Genomic DNA, 21,368 nt, shown 5'->3' with positions numbered 1-21,368 from the left:
GAAATTAATTAATAATACAATATTATATTTGAATTACAAAATAATTTTAATGACATACTGTTTGTCATTAATTTTGTTTTGTTCTGACTAATGCAGAAGAGTACGTAGTGCATATAGGGTGTAGATTGTCTCTGAATTATTGGAGAAGCATAGATTCATAATAATTTAGTCACATGGGTTGTACTATGGAGGCCGGAGAGACCAAAAACAAAAAACTTTTAGAATAAAATAACAATGCATGTGATTTAAGTATTTTGTCTCAGTGTAGGGCGTGTTGAGAAAAAATATCACTCATCAATTATCATGCTAGGTCTTAAATTTGCACTCTCACAAAATAAAATAAAAATATTTCAATGATCAATTATTTTTAAAAAGCTTTAGCTTATTAGGTATTCTTTGATAAAATTTAGGTGCCTTTGTTGAGTTATTTTTATGATGTAGGTGTTGTCGAAAAAATTTGAGATCAAAGTCATTAAATTGATTTGATTTATTATTTCAGTGAAAGTCGCCACCGCGCTTTATTATTTTTAAAGGAAAAGATAAAAGAGCGAAATAAACTAAAAAAAAAGTTTTTAAATAAAAACAACAAAAAGAAAGATCTTAGGTATGGGTGTTGGTTATACAAGGGGAATGTGTTAGCACCCCTCATATATGTGGTACTCCACAGGAATCTTTTTTGAAAATTTGTGTAAAAAAGAATTGTGTGCAAAAGAAATGGTTTTGATTGATTTTAAAATAAGCTCGGCAAAACATCATATCTTGTGCCTACATACCTCCTCGGTGCAATGGAGAAGTCAAAGCTAATGTAGTTCCACTTTAAGGGGAAAAAGTTTAAAACTAGATAGACACTTTATCGTCGTAGAGGAGAATACTCAGCCATCTTGAACATGAGAACAAATGGACCATTTGCATCACAAATGAAAGTGTAGTTCTTTGTGTTTTAGGATTTCCTTAATTTTTGTAAAACAAATAATGGCAGCAATAATGTAATGTAGAATAGGATGTAAAACTTGCTAATAGAACATAGGTACAAAACAGGTACAACAAGAAGATGTCCTATGGAATGTTGAGTCTCCATATGTGATTCCACATTGCATCAGTGTCACTCCTCTGAGCCCCTCCTCTTATAGTCTCGTATGCGCTTGTAACTGAATTAACCCCATCATTTGATCCTCTCCATAAACAGACGTCATCACCATTGTCAGTTTTAGGTGGATGTATTGCTCTGATTTTTACAATAGTGTCTTGATCGAATAAGTTATTAAGTGAACTTATATTCCACTCTTCATTATCTTCCCCCATATCCACCACCCTTTCCACTTGTCGCATACTCCTAACATCTGTCATATCTTGCCAAATTATTCTTGACCTAATCTAGCAGTCATTCCAAACTTTGACATTCATGCCATTTACAATGTCCTAATATGTTGTCTCTTTCACTGTAGGCCAACTTTTCACAATATTCTTCCATAGGCTTGAGTCATGTGGTTTGGCTGTTACAATATATAAATTGTTGTTTTCTCTATCGTATTTTCCTCTAACAGCTTGGCACCATATGTTGTCATCATGTGCCATCAGTTTCCATCCAAGATTTATTATACAAGCTTTATTCATGTCCTCCAAGTTCTTGAAACTCAAGCCTCTCATGCTTTTAGGTTGCATTAGTGTGCTCTACTTGACTACGTGTGTATTCTTATGATCATCAGAATCTCCCCATATAAAATCTATTTGCATCTCTTAAATATCTTTAATGCACTCCTTTGGTAATGAACATGTCATCATGGTGTATGTTGGAATTGCTTTAATGATCGCCTTAGACAACGTTGATCTAACTGCAAAAGAGAAATGTTGAGCTTTCCAGCTTGTTAGTTGACTTACGATTCTCTAAAATGTGTGTGAAGTTTTTCTTCTTAGAGCTCCTCCTTGTAAGTGGAACCCCTAGACAAGTCCTCAACTCCTTCGTTTCCTTATAGCCCGACATAACTTCAAAAGAAAAACATTAGATTTCCTAATGTACCTTTATCTACCACTCATACTCAATCGTTAGAGTTGAAGGTCCACGACAATGGTTTTTGACAAAGACTGAAGATGATGAACATCTGATGAATCTCACACACACAACTAAAATTCACAAGATCCACATTCTAGGAGGTTAATCACAAGGTATCAACAAGGAACTAGATGTAGGTGAAGGAAGAACACACTCTAGGTTCTTTTAAGTTTCTTGGAAAAAATGGGTTTCTAGGTTCTTTGGTGATTGTTCTAAGATTGATCGATTTTATCACTTAATTGATCTATCACTTCATTTTCTTTGGGTTTCTTGATCTTCAACAAGAACACAAGAACAACAATGATATAAGATATGTGTTTCCTCACACTTTTTCTGAGTTTTTCTCTTAAGGGTGACACACTCTCTCTCATTGACAAAAAATGAGAAAGATGAATAATTGTGTAAGAGGAAAGACACACTATCTTGGGAATGCTACTCTCAACTAACTTAGACAAAAAGGTTTTTATTAAATCATAAAGTAATGATTTGAATCAAAGACACAATCAACTTGAATCAAAGGTTGGAAAGAGGTGAAAGAGGCCGTGATTCAAGTCATGTATACCTCATTATTCTATTAAAAAAAGTTGTGATTCAAATCACAATTACCTTTGATTCAACACAAATGAGGCAGAGCTAAATCCCACATTTCATGATGCTCTAAGAATCGAGTCACACATATGTATAATTCAAATCATACATCCTTACAGCCTTGATTCAAGTGTTATAACCTGTGATTCAAGTAACACTTGTAATTTTAACGCACAACTATTTGCTAGACTCAAAGGAAGACATAAACATAGACTACAACAAATAAGTTAATGAATCTATACGTTTCTTAAATGTACATTGACTTAAATATCCGAAGCGAATGAATACGAATACAGCATATTATTACAATTGAATTACAATAACAATGCTACAACAACAATGCAGATAAATTCACATAATGGAGATGGATGCAAACACGCAATAAATCAAATAATATATTGTACACACAAATTGGTAAACAATCAAAATTAAAAGCAATACTGTTAGAATCCAAAATGTGGATAATTGTTGATAGCTTTTGTGGTATTTTGATAACTTTTCTCATTTCTTTTCAATTTAATTACGGTTCATAATCGTGTAAATAAATAAAATCGAGTTTAGTAGTAAATATAGTATTTATAAGCTTTTCTTATGTTTTTTGTAGGTTTTATGCATTGTGAGAAGTGTTGGGAGGTAAAATGGCATTTTGGAGCAAGTTTGGAGGCCAAAGGAAGAAGTGCCTTGCAGCAAGGTCCGCTTAGCGGCGTCTAAGCGCGCTTTCCAGTGGCGAAAGGAAAATTTATGTTCAGCCAGTTCCGCTTAGCGGCCTCCAGCGTGGAAGCAGATATTTTGGGTGATCCGCTTAGCGGCCGTCTGTGCGCTAAGCGGAGGTACTTTTTCAAGTGACTACTTTTAGGCACTTAGAGATATTTTGAGGGGGAGTCTTATCTTGTTTTTCATTCTCACCAACCACATACTCTAGGGCAAGAGAAGAAGAGAGAAAAACTCATAATCGTTCAAGATTTCTCAAGCATTTTTCTTCATCATCTTTGGATATCTATGCTAGGAGATCTTGTGTTGATGTTTGTTGTTGAAGCTATGGAGAGCTAAACTTCTCATGTGTCAAGATTAGAGGTAGTTAGCTTGTATAGTATATATTTAGCTTGATCTTTTGTATATGAACCTTGTTGATGATTAATATATGGTGAATATCTTTGTATTCAATGTTTATATGTTGTTTTGATACACTATTGAGAGATATGTTTCAAATCTTGATCAAAAGGGTATTCATCTATCAATAATCAAACTCTAGAGATAGATTTGTGAGTTGATAATCACTTGTATCAAACTTTAAAGGTTATTATGTCAATTGTCAGCATGAGAGATCATCTGACGGTTAATATAATAACAATCACAATACTGCTTTAGAGATAAATGGTATCGAGAGGATACGTGATTGTATTAATCATCGATATGTTCACATACATGATCATCAGAGTATATACAAAAGCAAGCTAATGAAAACTAATCTTGACACAGTTTTAACAAACCGTTTTTAAACCCTATTTTATTGTCTTTATTTTCTTTTCATGCTATTTATCTTTCATGTCACTAAACACATCCAGAATCTTAACTCAAAACATACTAAACTGTAGAACGGCGGTAATGTCGCATCAATCCCTGAGGAGACGATAGAAAAATACTTATCCTATACTTTCTAACAACTACCAACGATGATTGTAATTTCAAGAGGTATACTTTTAAGTATACATTAAGTCTCTGATCCAATAATGTTTGATGATGCTGAATATCAACAAAAATGATCAAAGCAAGTGTTTTGAGAATATCTTAATGTTTATGATCCTTAGTGATCAGTTAACCTCATAAGAGATTGAGTAGATATGTATGTGATGAACGTATCCATCTAGTTGTTTATGCCAACTCTCGTATCAACTATACATAGAGAAGGTGATCAATCACCATTTGTGTTAGAATTATCATCATTTAGACATCAAAAATAGGTGAACTGATGTACTTGTGTCGTAGTTTAGGGTTATTTTTTATTGAGTTTGTGTCACGTCTTTATCTGTCATGGTTTGAGTATTTCTTGACTATTTTTACGTGTTTGGTATAGTTTTCATATTGTTTGCAGGTCCGAAGAAACTAAGGAAAGACGATCAGAGCAAAATCTGGGCCAAAATGCATGATTAGAAGAAAAAATGGATTTTCAAGACCTACTTCCCATAAGCGTATGAGGGAGACCGTACGCGTATGGCCCATCCAATGCCACCTTGGCTGATACGTGTAACAGTAGGAAGGGGCAAGAAACAGGTCACAACCGATACACGTATGAGCTAGGTCATACGCGTATGTGGCATCAACAACCAGCAGGTCTAGGCCATGTCACGCTCTTACGCGTATTAGACCAGGCCGGTCATATGTGCCACCCTGTTCTATACGCGTATGAAGTTACAGCGAAAAGAGGCCATACACGTATGACATGAGGCAATACGTGTATGGAATCCCAAAAATGCAGAAAGCCCAAAATTGATCTATTTAGCTGGAAAATGCGAATTTTGAAAGGTTGGACAATTTTTGACGGCAAAGACACGTTTTGAAGGCTGGAAAACTTAGATTTTCTAGGTGGATCAAGATTTCCAAGATTTTTTCGTGATTGAAGATTAATTCATCTAGTTATTTGTAATGTTTACAACTTTTATCATGTTTTTCCTAAATTCTATGAGTAGCTAAACCCCTCAATTCTAGGGGGTGTCCTTGATCTGGATTTGTTGATGATTCTTATTTGAACCTTGTAATGACAACAATTTTCTATATAATGAATTTACTTTTGATTGGTACTTAATGATTTCTCTTTCAGCGCCCGCGGCCCTTTGATCGACACCCACGGCCTTCATATTTTCCAAGAATATAGATCTCTGCGTTAGCTTTCCAGCTCTTTGAACGGGGCATCATTCTGAATTACGGTTTAGGAGTTATGGCCAAAACAGTCGGACAACGTCTCGTGTGTAAATTGCTCAATTTCTTCCGTTTTTTGCCTGTTTTGCTTCGTTTCTTCGCACACGCCTCTAAAATGACTAAGTACCTGAAAACAAACTAAATACCAACATAATAGTGCAAATGCAATTCAAAACAACTAGAAAACATGCATTAATCAAGTCAAATAAACGATGTATTTGCGTGTCATCGAATACCCAGACGGATGTTCAAACTCAACGATTACACCTCGCTCGACGATATCATTAACGAAATCCATTATCGCCTACCTTACAGAGACAAACGAAAAGTTGTGAAGCTCAATTATCGTTCACATTCAGTTGATAACGGAGGGAATGTCGTTTACAATAATTTTGAGCTCAAGAAACGAGAGGATGTTTTGGCGTTGTGGCGAACGTATTACGATTTCGAAGAGAAAATCCTGCTCGAGTTCGTAGCGACAGTACAAAGAACGGTCGAGCATATCTTAGAGATGTGCAAACGTCCATCGAGTTATTGAAATGTAATATTTAATTTTCTATGAAATCATCAGTGTAATACCGATTTTAATTTATGGATGTTGTTTTTATTGTTGCAATGTTGATTTTCTGGTTTTCTGTATCTAGTTTATTCCGTAGATATACATACGGTATATTTCGTAGATGTATCTACGGAAGATTTTCACGCTAAGTAAAAAAAAAGGTGCGTCTGTGGATACACTTCCAGAAGCAGAGGGGTAATTTTGGAAGCACACATGGTGCCTAAGAACCCCAATGAGTGCAATAAGAGTTTCTCAATTTTTATTTCATTAAAAAAATATTAAATACATTTAAAAAAGTAAAATGAATGATTGGTTATATTATATTATCTATTTGTATTAATTCATTAAAAACATAAAAGATAATCCAAGTGAAATTGAGGGAAAATATTGACGATTACCAAAGGGCAACAATTGCTCTCATGGACTTTTTCTCTATTATTTTCATTGTCTTTTTTCTATCTATATTTTATTGTCTCTCTCCTTTTCTTTTTCTTTTCTTTCCAATTCAGTTTTTGGTGAGTGTAACATGAAAATTAGAGTATTTTACAACTAAAAAAGACTTATATGCACTTTTACTCCTCCTATATTGACATTTCTAACATTTTAATTCCCAAACTAAAAAAGCCAACTATTAGATTCCCATTTTCAAATAAGGTGAATTTTTGGAGGTCCCTTATCACTTAACAGGCTTTTTAATGGCATGACACTTCATAATTAGTCCAATCACTTTCCACATCATTAAAATTATTTTGAAATACATTTTTAATTGGTAAATTAATAATTTGTTTTTCCAAAAATATTATATTTTATTTTAAGGATTAAAAAACCATTGGTAATTAGGTTATAAAATTGGAACTGTGAATCATCTTCTTTATCCATTGAAGTTTGCGTTCAGAACCTGGGGCATATCTCATCCAATTTCTTCTTCTTTCGTTTTCCATTTTGCTTTTCTGAAGATGTCTCAATGCACGAAAGCTAGTAGTATCGAAGCTACACATTCATGTTCGTTTCGAAGCGAGTGCAGATGTGGGCTTAAAGCTCCATTATTGACCTCATGGACCGATTCGAACCCAGATCGATGTTTTTTTTGGCATGGGATGTACAAGGTAATGCCATGGTTGCTGGAACTGAAAAAAATCCATTTTTAGGGCATATGTCTATTGCAGAAGGAAATTATCATACCATGGTAATGCCATATGCTTTATTTCATTCACATGTGTTGTTTGCAGGTACAAGGTTATAAAAGGTGTAGCCGTTATGTCTGGTATGATGATGAACCGTCTTCAAGAGCCAAGGAAATTATTTCTTCACTGCATAAAAAGTTGGATCAAAAAAGGGCAAGAGTGGATGAAGATAATATTAAAGTAGCAAAAGTGAAGATGAAGTTGAATGCAATGAACTTAATGATGAAATTCTCTGTTTCAATGACATATGTTTTGGCAGTAGGGCTAGTGATGTTAAATGTAATGAAGTAGTGTTATTGATTGGTGTAAGTTAGGGTTAATGGTGTTAGTTATGTTTAAAATATGTTGTCAGTTGGTGTATACTTGTTTGTAAGTTCAACTCTATGTTGTCAAATGTAATGAAGTTTAATTCTCTATTGTCAAAATATCAAATGTAATGAAGTTGTGTTTTAATTGAATTTCTTGAATTAAACCTTGTTCACTTTGATTGTTAGAATTGAATTGACATAACATAATAACTTAGCTTGTTCATAAAATTGAATTGAATTGACAGGTTCATAACATAGAATTGAATTGACAGAAATCATAACATATAATTGTCATATAATAACTTAGCTTGTTCCTACACATAATAACTTGTTATTGACATATAACTTGTTCATGACAACATAAAATACCAAAATACCAAGCATACATAACAAAATATCATGACAGAAACTTGTTCATGACTTTACCAAGAAACACATTACATATTCATGAAATTTCCTAGAACTACTATTGAGTTGGATGTGTGGCAGGTGGACCCTTCAGATGCATCAGTGGTCCTTGTCTTAGTCTTTGTAGTAGCCTTAGTCTTTGCCTTAGTTATTTCCTTAGTCTTTGCCCTTGTCTTTTCTTTAGTCTTGCCTTTGTCCTTTGCAGTAGCCTTAGTCTTTGCCTTCTTGTTCCCACCAACAGGTATGAATCTATCTGCAGCTCTTTTTCCTTTGCAACTTCTTATGTTATGATCAACAGCTCCACATTTCTTGCATGTAACTATTGCTAAAGTCCTTGGCAGCACATTAGGGTTTCTTTACTCGTCATTTGACTTGTTCCTCATCTTTTAGGGGCGTCCAATAGCCCTTCTCATCAATGGTGGGTTGACTGCCATTTGTCCATCCATAACAGGCCACAATTGTGGTCCATTAGTTGGGTATATGATATTGCCATAACATTCCAAATACTTAGATTTCCTGCATAAGATTTACCAATAACAGCCATAACAAACAATTACCAATATCAGTTTGATAGCTATTTACAACCATAATATACAATTACTAATATCATGTAGGTACTTACTTGTAATAGTCATCAACATATTCTTCTGGAGATTTCTTTATTTGCCACATATAAGAAATAGCATGGCTGCAAGGAATCCCATTCAACATCCACTTTCTGCATGAACAAGTTCCTTCTTTGAGATTAATACAAAAAGTGTCTCTCCCATTGTTTACTCCAAATATTTCCATATCATCATCACCATGCCAAGTAGGAATCCAACCATGAGAATGCTTCTTGTTCTTTTCAAGAATAAGTTGGATATTAGGGCATATATCTCCATTGTACTTTTGCATCATTTCCTTCTGACTTGTAATCGTTTTAGTGATGTAATGTTTAATTCCCTCTAACAAGCTTATTATTGGTTTGTCTCTGTGCTCTGGTATAGCTCTATTAAATGCCTCGCACCAATTGTTAACTTGAAGATCACACTTAACATGTGTCTTGAAGTGTGATCTTGACCAAACCCTTTCTTGGATGGTAGTAGCCCTAGGTGCACTCCTAAAGAACTCTTTCAAAACCAACCCTGAAAACTTCTTCTTCCGATTTCCATACAGATGCTTTACACACAACCCCTGCTCAACATGTTCACTTATGCCTTGAACAGCTGGAACAAGTCCCTAATAAGATATACATAAAACACAGTTAAAATGATAAACACTTTGGTTGATCTGAGATAAAGGCATACAACTATTACCTTTTGTTGATCTGAGATAAAGGCATATGGAACATTGTTAACTGATTGCAACTCCTCTAGGAGAAGATTTATGAACCACTACTCCCAAGAATCCTTAGTCTCAGCTTCTACAACAACATATGCAATGAGAAATATTTGGTTATTCCCATCACTTTCAGCAACTGCCATCAATTGTCCACCATAGTCACCTTTCAGAAAGCATGCATCCAGACATATTAATGGTCTACAAAATTTTGCAAATGCAACTTTACATGCTCTTAAACACACATAGATTCTTACAAATACAGGTCCATTAGTTGAATCAATACACTGTAAAATAACATTACTGTTAGGGTTTGAATTCAAAAGTTCTTGTGCATAACTCCTCAGTTGTGTGAACTTATCCCTCTCAGCCCCTTGTATCAATTCCATTGCTTTTCTCTTAGCTCTATATGCTTGATCCGTTGACAGTTTCACACCCCATTTTTCAATAGCTATAGCTATCAACCCAGTTGGTTTTATGTTTGGAGTGTGTCTAAGTATGTGGAGAAATTACTTTGCCAACCATCCAGCCTTGGATTGCCTGTTGTATGCAGTCCTAGCACAAGCATGTTCATCATACAAACTAGTGATTTGCCAAAACTGATTTCCAACCCTCTTACTAAACCTCATGTAATATTGCAACCCTATTCATAATTGACCACCATCATTTTTCCATCATTCTTTTTGAAGTAAACATTTTTGTTGTTAACCATTGCATACTCTTTGACAGCATCCTTGATCACATCCTTATTGTTAAAGACCAAATCTAATTTAAAATTCAATGTCCCACTGCTTTGGAAATTTGGAAAATGTTCATACTCTTGTTCATCTTCAATATTAGGTGGAGTGTATAGCTGATCTGAATCCTCATCCGCAACATGCTTAGTTGGTACTTCTGATGTATCTGTAGGTAGCACAGTAGTCCAATCCACTTCTATAGAATCATCATCAGAATCACCCACAAAGTCAACATCATCATTATTATCACCCTCTTGCATATTTTCACCCTCAACATTAGTAGGACCCTCAACTACATTCTCACCATCAACATTAGTAACGCCCTCATCCATATTATCAACCTCAACATTAGGATTACCCTCAGCCACATTCTCAGCCTCAACATTAGTGACACCCTCATCCATATTCTCAACCTCAACATTAGGATGTCCCTCAGCCACATTCTCAACCTCAACACTAGTGACACCCTCATCCATATTCTCAACCTCAACATTAGGACCACCCTCAGCCACATTCTCAGCCAAATTCCCATCATTTCCCAACTCTTCCTCATCTACTATAACAGGGATATCAATAGCATGCTCAACATAAACATCCACCAAATCAAATCCCTCAACATATTTATCAAATCTTAGTACATCCCTATCATTTTCTATAGGTGTAAGACCCCTAGAAAAACTAAACCTGGGATTTACATACCAAATGCCCTTCAAACTTGTATATCCCACCTCATGAATCAATTTCTCTAGCTCTATGTAAGATATATAATCATCCCATGCCCAATTCAATTCTGTTACATCCCTATCTAGGTACCATTTAACAGGACTGTGAACAAGTGTACCACGATGGTGAACTCTTAGCCTAATTTTCTATTCAATAGCTGGCCTGAATAAGGCAAATTTTAGGGTTAGGGTTTTAGATTAAACAATTAGGGTTACACAAATTAGGACCACAGACAAATCATTACGATTAAAAAACTAGGGTTTCAACGAGTTGGGACCACAAACATAAAAAATTGGTATAAAACACATTGGGACCACTTACAAGACATAAATGTAGAAATACGTACCTGAAGCAAAACTTTTCATCTTCTTTCAACTTTGATGACGGTGAAACTGGAAACATTGCAACGATTCTGAATCAAACTTGGTTAGGGTTTCGCTTGAGGATGAGTTTCGTTTGAAGATGAGCAATGAACAATGATTCTAAAGGAAACTTGGTTATGGAACGAATGACTTTCACTTTATGACCTAATTACCAATGATTTTTTAATCCTTAAAATAAAATATAATGTATTTTAAAATAATTTTTATAATGTGGCAAGTGACTGGACTAATTATGAAGTGTCATGTCATTAAAAAGCCTGTTAAGTGATAAGGGACATTAAAAAATTCATCTTATTTGAAAATGAAGGACCTAATAATTGACTTTTTTTAGTTTAGAAACTAAAATGTTAGAAATATCAATATATGGAATCTAAAAATACATTTAAACCGATAAAAAAATAGACTATACCGAAACTACATTAAATGCACCGTTTTTATTCTCTCCCTCCCATGTATTTAATTACAAGGATGGATTTATGTTTTGTTGGAATTCATTGATAAATAAGTTGTGATATATAACAGTACTTCTCTAAAAATGAATCTTCTACCTTTCCATTATTTTAAGACCAATTTTTTACGTGTTGCTATCAAACACATTTCTCTTCTTTTCTTAAAGAAATGCTTAAAATTAAAAAATAAAAATAATGAATACACTTTAAGAATTTACATCAAAGAGTAAATTATAAATAAAAAAACTCAATCCAAATTTAAAAAAACTTTACGAAAATATTTATAAGACAAAAGTTAACAAAGGTTAGAGAAAAAAAAGTATGTTCCATAATATATATGCTTAGAGGCTTGGTATTTTAACACCCAAATCATACACCTTCTAAGTAAGTCACTACAAGAAAAAGGCTGTATAGCCACGTAAAATAGTGACGTGAAAATCACGTGAGTAATAAAAGCTAGTTGCGACGTGAATATCACGTCACTACTAACATTAATATTAAAATATCAAGCATAACGTAAATATTGGGTCTGTCAGAAATTGCTTTTTTAAAAAGATAGTTGTGACGTGAAAATCATGTCGCAACAATAAAATTAAAAAAAAATTAAATAGGTCTTACCTGTACAGTCTTTATTGCAGTGAGAGAATTTAATTATTACCATTGGGCAATAGTGACGTGTATTTCACGTCGCTAAAAGGCACGTATTACCACGCAAGTCAGTCATAGTTGGCATGTGCAGTGAGAGAATCTGATATTATACAGTTGGGTAGGTTGCGACGTGAATTTCACGTGGCAATGTTGCGAAGTGAAATTCACGTCACTAAAGGTGTTATAAGTACACTCTTTACCCTTCTCTCCCCCAGACCCTTACCTTAACAAATTTTGCAGAAAACCCATTTTCTACTTTCTCTTCCAAACACCTTGCTCTTTTGTTCAAAGCCATTTTCAAACTTGCTCATTTTCATACCCATTTTCAAACTTGCTCTTTTGAATCATAAGGTAAATTGCATCTGTATTTATTTAGAACTCTGATTTATAGTCATCTGTATTTTTATAATGTTAATTTCTGTTTTTTTTTTTCTTGGATTTTGAAGAAGGAGAAGAAGGAGAAGAAGGAGTAGATCAGAGAAAACGTATGTTTTTTTTCGAAATTTTTTTATTTGATTTTTGTTTAAATTTTTATAATTTAGGTTTGTTAGGTTTATTAGATTTTTATATGATATATTTATTATGAAAATTTATTTTTATTTCTTATTTTGTTCATAAGCCAAACCATGATATACCCAAGACTGATTAAAACTATGAACCACCATATCCCAATTTGAGAAATCTTTTGTATTGAAGAAAAAAGTCTACTCCCTTCTAAGTTCGTGATGATCACTTCTTCTCTTTTGCTGTCATGCATATATAAAAATGTTGTATATATACACTACAAGTTTAAATAAAATATATATTATAAGTTTAAAAAACGAATATGTTATTTTTAACTTTAGAAAATAGATTATTATATAACTTTAGAAAATAGAATATATATATATATATATATATAGTATTTTGTTTAAAACTGTTATTTATAACTTAAAAAAAAGATTACTATATATATAGGTTTAAAAAATATTTATTATATGCTTATATGATTATAATAGTAGGATAGTGTGAAGTAGTATTTTGTTTAAAAAATATTTATTATATGTTTATTTTATATGGTTATATATATTTTTGTGAAGTAGTATTTTATATGGTTATATATATATATATATATATATATATATATATATATATATATATATATATATATATATATATATATATATATATATATATATTTGTGTGAAGTATATGTTTAAAGAAAATAATATTGTAGTATGTTATATATTTATTGTATTTTGTTTAAAAAAAAGTATGATAATAATTTTCATAGAAGTCACATGATACAATTTCAAATGTATTAATTATGAGTTAATAAAATTTATGAATAGAGAAATTTGCAATATAGAATAAGTATTGTGAGTTTTAGTGTATTAATTGGGAATGAGTATATTTTATTAATAGAGACCGTTATAAATATTATACTATAGTGTAATAATATCATAACACTTAAAAAAAGAAAAAATAATCGGACTAAATAGTCATGAATAACTTTAAAACTTAATAATTAATAGTAATCGCATGTTCATTTGTTATGAAAAGTGGGAGGAAATTAGTTTTAGTAAGAATCAGTCACTATTGCTCATTTAATAATCATTAAAATAAAATTAAAGGTTAGTTTGATCATTCTTTTTGTGTTACAATTAATGAATGCTTTATTTAGTATATAAGATTCAATAGTTTTTATTTTTAATCATTTGGTTGTTTACATTCCTTTTACCGTTATAATTTTTTTACCAATCTTTGAGATAAAAAACATTTATATAGGAGTGTGTTAATACAAAATCGTTGTTATCAATTCAATTAAATATATCTTATTAATTAATATTTATTTGTATATGAAAAAATGTGTGTTATTAATTGATATTTATAAAACTTAATGATTACATAAATAGTTATATGGAAAAGTATATGTCACCTATAAATTGATTATTAATATTATAAAATATTTAAAAATGATTAATTCATAAGTATTAAAGAATAAAATGAATTATTTATTATTGATAAAATGAATGATTTACGTGCCATTTATTTGTCATTAATAATATAATAAAGTATATAAGACAAATATTATTTATATATGGAAAAAATGTATTGTTGATATCACTAGTATATATAGTATTAAGTAGTATTTTGTTTAAAAAATATTTATTATAGTGTGAGGTAGTATTTTGTTTAAAAAATATTTATTGTATGTTTATACGAGGTGAGGCGGCGGAACGTGAAGCGGCACTGAAAGCCCAAATGGAGGCCTAAATGATGGCAATGCAGAATGAGCATCAGCGGGAAATGGAGGTCATGGCGAAAAGACAATCGGATATGGAGGCACAAATGCGACAATTTATGCAATCCTTTGGTGGAAACTAAAATATGGGGGGTTCTGCGCCGACTGATCAGGAAAATCTAAATGAGGATGAGTTTCCCGACCCGGATTGATTGTTGATTTAGTTTAGTTTTTATTTTGTTGTTATAACTTTTGATTTTCTATTAATTAAATTATAATTACATTATTTAGTAATATTAGATTTATAATTTTACTTTCTTAATTTTAATATTAGATTTATATTTAGTTTATTGAATTAATTTATAAAATTTATTAATTAATTTTAATATATTTAGTTTATTAATTTGATTATATATATATATATATATAATATTTGGTTTTAAAAAAAAAATATTAGTGACGTGATTTCCATGTCACTAAGTAGTGACATGTAAATCACGTCGCAACTTCACAAACATAAATGCGCTTTTACAACTCTCTAGGAAAATTTAGCGACATGATTTGCATGCCACTAGGTAGTGACATGGAAATCACGTCACTAATAAAGATGCTTTTACTGACTCACTACTGCTGTGCCTGCTCTGAATTGAAAAGCATTAAACTCTGGTCCAAATGTTGCGACGTGATTTTCACTTCACTAATTAGTGAAGTGAAAATCACGTCACTAAAAGTTGCCACCTTGCCTCCTGCGACGTGAATGACCACGTCGCAAATAATGATTTGTGAAGTGTTTTTTCTGTTTGTGGCGTGATAATCACGTCACTACTGAGCTCTTTTTTTGTAGTGAGTGAAACCATCATATCATTGATTTATTTTATCAAAATTATTCATTTGTTTTATCAAATGCTTATCTCTAGAATTTAAAAAGGAAAACTTGCAGCCATTAGAAATAGATGAGCAAAAGGTACCACTACACTAAAGGTTGCTGATCCATTTCCATCATCATTCTGCTTTTGTCAGTCTCTGCAAAAAAAAAATAATATCACTCCAAAAAAAAATATTACTCCATTCGTTATACAATAAATGATCCAGTACAGTATTTCATACAAATTAAGAAAACCGAATACAAGTAAGAGAGAATATTATTTTTACTATAATACTCTTATCATATATTGAAAATTATAAAATTTTTATTAATTAGAAGGTAGAATTAAAAAGTGTATTAAAAATTGAAATAAGTCATTTCATTGTGGGATGGAGGGGGTATTTTTTTACTTAACTCTGAATCAGCAATCATGGCCATAGAATAAGATTAATAGCAAACAAGCAGGAAAAATAAAAAAAGGTGAAGTAAAATTCATCTGATGCTATGCTGCCATTTCTATCACCAAATGCCACAAACTCATGTTTTCGATTATGATTCCATTACACAATAATAGACCAAGCTCCTCGTTCACTCATAATATTTTATACTAAAGAAAAGTTAAATATTACAAGTACTATGAGTATTCTGGACATAGACAACAACCTAAAAAGAGAAATAAAAAGAAAAAGAAAAAAACAACACAACACAACACATTCATTTTACAACTGTGTCCAACTCAATACCTTCATAAAAATATCTTTTAAAAGCATCCATATAAACCTCTTGCAAACAAATAAAAATCAACAAAGATCCGTCATCATGAAGAGTAGGAAGAATCAACGATTCTCCTTCATATATCTCATGTATTCCTGGCTCCATATAAACCGCCTTCCCCCATCCAAAATCAAGTCCGTGTAACGGCAATGTCAACCAACTAATCACTCCTAAATTAGGATTTTTATAAAAAGGAACAATGTTACCACTTACTACTTCATCCAAATTTTGAAACTTAGTCAAATCATCTTGTTTCTTAATGCACTCACTCACCATCCTCACATAATCATCATCCACCTTCTCAATTGCTTCCCTTATCCTACTCGAAGCATATCCTAATGGCTTAGATATCAAATCACCTGCAAGACTAGTAGCCATCACATCCATTGTCGCATTCCCAAAATACTCTTTAGATAAATTAGGTTTTACACGACTCCTCCAATCAACACTTACGCCGAGCCAAGTTGGTTGGTCATTTTCATGCCCTCTAGCTTTACACGCACTTCTCCAAAGATGACCAGTTATCGTTTCATACCTTGAATAACTTCGATCATTGCTAGACTTATTCCAACTCTCATTCGCTATTTTTCTCAATTTTTCAACTTGTATTTTGCTAACTTTGACTTTAGCAACAGTTGTTTTGTTCTTTTTTTTCTCAACGTTACTTTTTAAATTTCCCAGCAAAACCGGAAGCTCACTAAAATTCCACTCTTTAACACCATTGCATGATTTCCCATCATTTAACATGTTGCTATGGAGAAACGGAACCCTATTCAAAGGCTCTCCACGTGCAAGTTGAGCCCACTCACAAAAGAAATGGGATGCACTTCGTCCATCAACAACCGCATGTGAGACTAACATACTAATGCTAATGCCTCCACATTTGAAATTCGTGAGCTGAATAATAACCAATGGAAGTTCTTCAATCGGGAGTGTGTAATCAACAAATGGAAAAAGGTTGCGGTAATCATTTTTTGAAGAAGATGAAAAGTCACGGAAATCGGATAATGTTGACGAGGATTCCGCTTCGATGAACTGAGCACCCTTTGCATTGCATTCCAATTCAAAACGACCATTCGTTTTCCATTGTAAACGTCCAGCAAGTGGATAAAAATGCACCAGAACTTTGCTTAGTGAATCTTTCAGAGTGGTGGCAATTTTAATAGGAGGAGTAAGCCAATTTTGTGGGGGGCGGTAAAAGTAAATAGTTGGAACATGGGTTATAATTCCAAATTGATCCCATTCGCTTAATGTTGGTTCTGATGGTCTCACAGTGTAAGAACCTTTCAAAGTTATAGATGAAGATGACATGGTTGACTTAATGTTTCTCTCACACAGGTTTTCTTATTTTAGTTTGTGAATTTTCATGCTCAGTTGAGGTTTCTTATATAGATGATGGCATTGTTGATTTAATGTTGTATTTAAAAGGTAAATATTTGAAGTGATAGATAGAATAAATAAAAAATTTGAATTCTTATCTAAATTTCCGATAGCGAATTACTGGACTCGATAGAGGGAGGGCCCTCCAACTCAAGCACCCAATAAAAAAAAATAGATAGAATTATCTCTAGTGAAAAATATATTAAAAACAATAAAAAGTGTAATTTAATAAATAATTAATAAAATTAAATGGTGTTATATGACTGGTTGAAGGTATATTTCCCTATTTTTTGTGATAGATAGAGAAGTTATCACCTAAAATAATCATCAAATATGACACTTGTACTCAGATTAACGTTATTTTACTTATAAAAGACGCATTTTCAAATATTAAAAGATCCAAATAAAAAGAGAAAAGTTGTATTTTATTTTTAAAAAAAGCTTACGGTATGTTATTGATTTAGTTACTTAAATTTTTTCAAAAATTTATTATATTTATAAAAAGTATATTCTAAATTAAAAATCATACAAAATTTTAAACAAAAGACACCTAAATTTTATTAATATATATATATATATATATATATATATATATATATATATATATATATATATATATATATATATATATATATATATCAAGGCCGTCACAAGTTTTTGGAGGCTCTGTGTAGATTAGCCGCAATTTAATCATAAAAAATTATTAGAGGCCTTATGTACTCATGATTTAACCTACCTGATATTTTATGAGGCCCTATTTAGTTATATTTTAACTCAAGAAAATTTGAGGCTCTGTGCGGTAGCCCGCTTTGCACGCCTTCAAAGACGGCCCTGATATATATATATATATATATATATATATATATATATATATATATATATATATATATATATATATATATATATATATATATATATATATGGGTTTGCTACAATAGACCCACTCATTTGTATGAAGGTCTATTTTAGCAATTAACACCTTTTCATTTGGACCAAAAACTCATTTTTTTATTTTAAAAAGTAAAAACTAAAGGACACCAATGTAATTTATGTTTTAAAATAAATATTTTTCTTTTAATTCTTTTTGACCATTCAGTTCTCTCTTTCTCTTTCATGTTTCTCTGCAGCTTTCACGTTCTCTTTCATTCATTCTTTTCCTTCCTCTCAAATTATTTGCTTTCGATCAAAATTTCAATTTAATCTTTCCACTGTTCCCTTCGTTCCTCCCTTTTCAATCGAAATCAATTTTTTTTATGTTCTTCAAAAAAAATTATTTACTGCATCTAATCTTCTAGTGGGTATATATCTATGGAGGTTCTATTGTAGCAGTGAAGAAACTGATTTCTCTTGAAGAAAAATGATTTCAGTAGGATATCTATGAGTTCAGTTGAAGAAAGATTCGTGAAACATTTTTAAAGTATAGCTTCTGGATGTTGGTGTAGAACTGAGGTTTTAAGATATTGTTAAGCTTTGTGTATTGTAACTAGGGTGTTTGGATGTGTTTTATTTAGGGGGTTTATACTTTCTTTTTTTTAGAAGGGGGCTTGAAATCGAACATGTACAAATTGTATGAGTTTAATTTTTTCTAGTTTAATTTTAATTCAATTAGTTGAACAATTTTTTCTGGTTTAATTGGATGGTATTCAACTGGTTTGGATTTGATTCAATTGGTTGAACACACTTAATATGTTTTGTTTGTTAAAGAGGGATACACCGTCATCAATCAGACTAACATAAACAAAGTGAATTGTTGACTTAAACTCATTTCAGCAACTAGCAGAAGCATCCAAAATAATGAATTGATTTACCACTTGGTTTATGATCACTAATATATCTTTTATGTCAATTCATTCTAGACTAAAAACATACAATAAAAAGTCTACATGCTATGGTTCACTTGCAAATCAAAGTGCAACCATGATTTTGTAGAAACTATAAAATAATTCTACCTGGTACAAGCTAAGACACACCTAAATAATGAAATTCATTAATTTTATTTAGTACAAGTCTTAGAACCACAATTCTTGTCGTGAAAGTGTATAAATAATGATGCTAAAGATTTAAAAATGACAGTGTCTCTCAAGCTGCAACACTTAGGTTCCGATCCATTGTATCATCTAGGGACTAAAGCAAATGTACATAGAAAATTCTTTTCATATTAATTCAAATACACATTTTTAATTGTTAAAGACTACACAGTAGACTAAAAATATATCCTAACAACTAAAAGACACATACTATAGGTTTGACAGTTCCAGAAAAAAATTATGTGCTTCCATAAATCAAGGGATGTATCAACATATATCACAATGACATTTGCTTTAGACTAGATTCATCTATCAGTTTTTCCCACAATAATACAAAGATCAAAAGTTTACAAAAGTCTGCATAAATCGCAATGACATTTACTTATTAGGAGATTGAGATGGTAATACTATAGTCTTCTTTTTATTTGGACAGTTCCGCGAATCATGATTAGTTCCACCACAATTTGGAACATGACAACGACGAGGTTTCTTTGCAATTTCAACTCCTCCTTTTGGCCTTGATCCTTTTGGTCGACCTTTTGCTTTTGATCTTAAAGGATTTTCAACATTCAATTCATCATTATTTGGAATAGCAGAGTCTGAATCCACACACTTTTCTTGAAGTTCAGGCATGCATTTAATCACTTGAATGACTTTTTCTAACTCTCTAACTGCAGCTTGTTCTCGATCCTTTGTCTTTAAGGATTCAACTTCTAGACATTGAATTATTGAACGAAAGTTAACATGAGAGCTATCATTGCAGCAAATAAGGTGATTAGATTTTGGGACCAATGAACTTTCTTGTCGCCAACGAAGAGGAAGATACTTTGAAGGGAGGCAAAAATAATTTTTCATCACAAGCACTCGAATAGCATGTCTGCATCATATTCCAGAAAACTCAAATTCCTTGCAAGAACAATGGATTGATTCGTTGTTTTTCATCTTCATGTACTAAATTATTATCTCTAAGAAGCTCCCAAGAACAATCAATGGCCTCATTTCTTCCCGCAGTTGACATAATAATTTCAGTTCAAATCTAAATAGCAAGAAGTATTTTAAAAAAATAATGATAACAAAAACAATTAAGAATTATCATAAAGAGACAAAAATAAAAATAATAATAAAAGAGAAAATATGACGAATGTGATGTCTATATATACATATGTTAAACCATGCAAAGACAAAATAATAATAAAAGTCATTAAAAGAATACCTTTTTTAGCAGAGATTAGCAGAGAGAGAACGTGATGCAACCTCACTAGCAGCACTTCTTCATAAAGTATAACAATAGAGAGCAAGCAAAAAGAATTGATTTAGGTTAAAAAAAGAAAACATGAAAGCTGTAGAGAAACATGAAAGAGAAAGAGAGAACTGAATGGTCCAAAAGAATTAAAAGAAAAATATTTATTTTAAAACATAAATTACATTTGTGTCCTTTAGTTTTTACTTTTTAAAATTAAAAAAAAAGGATTTTTTGTCCAAATGAAAAGGTGTTAATTGCTAAAATAGACCTTCATACAAATGAGTTGGTCTATTGTAGCAAACCCTATATATATATATATATATATATATATATATATATATATATATATATGAAAAGGTGTTAATTGCTAAAATAGACCTTCATACAAATGAGTTGGTCTATTGTAGCAAACCCTATATATATATATATATATATATATATATATATATATATATATATATATATATATATATATATATATATATATATATATATATATATATATATATATATATATATATATATATTTAGAATAAGTAAGTTATAAGCGAATGTGATTATGAATAAGAATCATCTGATTTA

General features: G+C 31.6%; 3 protein-coding genes across 3 annotated transcripts; all 3 read right to left on the bottom strand.

The window, feature by feature from the left end:
* Positions 1-8,399: 8,399 nt before the first annotated feature.
* On the bottom strand, positions 8,400-9,722 carry LOC131628459 (uncharacterized). Its single transcript, XM_058899300.1, has 3 exons — positions 9,429-9,722; positions 8,636-9,234; positions 8,400-8,529 (listed from the first exon to the last, which is right to left on the bottom strand). The coding sequence occupies exons 1-3, from the start codon at positions 9,720-9,722 to the stop codon at positions 8,400-8,402; spliced, it is 1,023 nt and encodes a 340-aa protein (XP_058755283.1).
* Positions 9,723-9,976: 254 nt separating this feature from the next.
* LOC131628458 (uncharacterized) lies at positions 9,977-11,195 on the bottom strand. Its single transcript, XM_058899299.1, has 2 exons — positions 11,140-11,195; positions 9,977-10,895 (listed from the first exon to the last, which is right to left on the bottom strand). The coding sequence occupies exons 1-2, from the start codon at positions 11,193-11,195 to the stop codon at positions 9,977-9,979; spliced, it is 975 nt and encodes a 324-aa protein (XP_058755282.1).
* A 4,755-nt stretch (positions 11,196-15,950) lies between these two features.
* On the bottom strand, positions 15,951-17,528 carry LOC131628428 (spermidine hydroxycinnamoyl transferase-like). The gene has a single exon (XM_058899259.1). It carries the CDS (start codon positions 17,445-17,447, stop codon positions 16,077-16,079), a length of 1,371 nt encoding a protein of 456 aa, XP_058755242.1. The 5' UTR covers positions 17,448-17,528; the 3' UTR covers positions 15,951-16,076.
* Positions 17,529-21,368: the final 3,840 nt, after the last annotated feature.

This window comes from Vicia villosa, unplaced genomic scaffold (assembly GCF_029867415.1).
Source record: "Vicia villosa cultivar HV-30 ecotype Madison, WI unplaced genomic scaffold, Vvil1.0 ctg.000455F_1_1, whole genome shotgun sequence".
Classification (NCBI taxonomy): Eukaryota; Viridiplantae; Streptophyta; class Magnoliopsida; order Fabales; family Fabaceae; genus Vicia; species Vicia villosa.
Note: the sequence above shows the minus strand (reverse complement) of the source record. Positions and strands in the feature narration are given on the sequence as shown.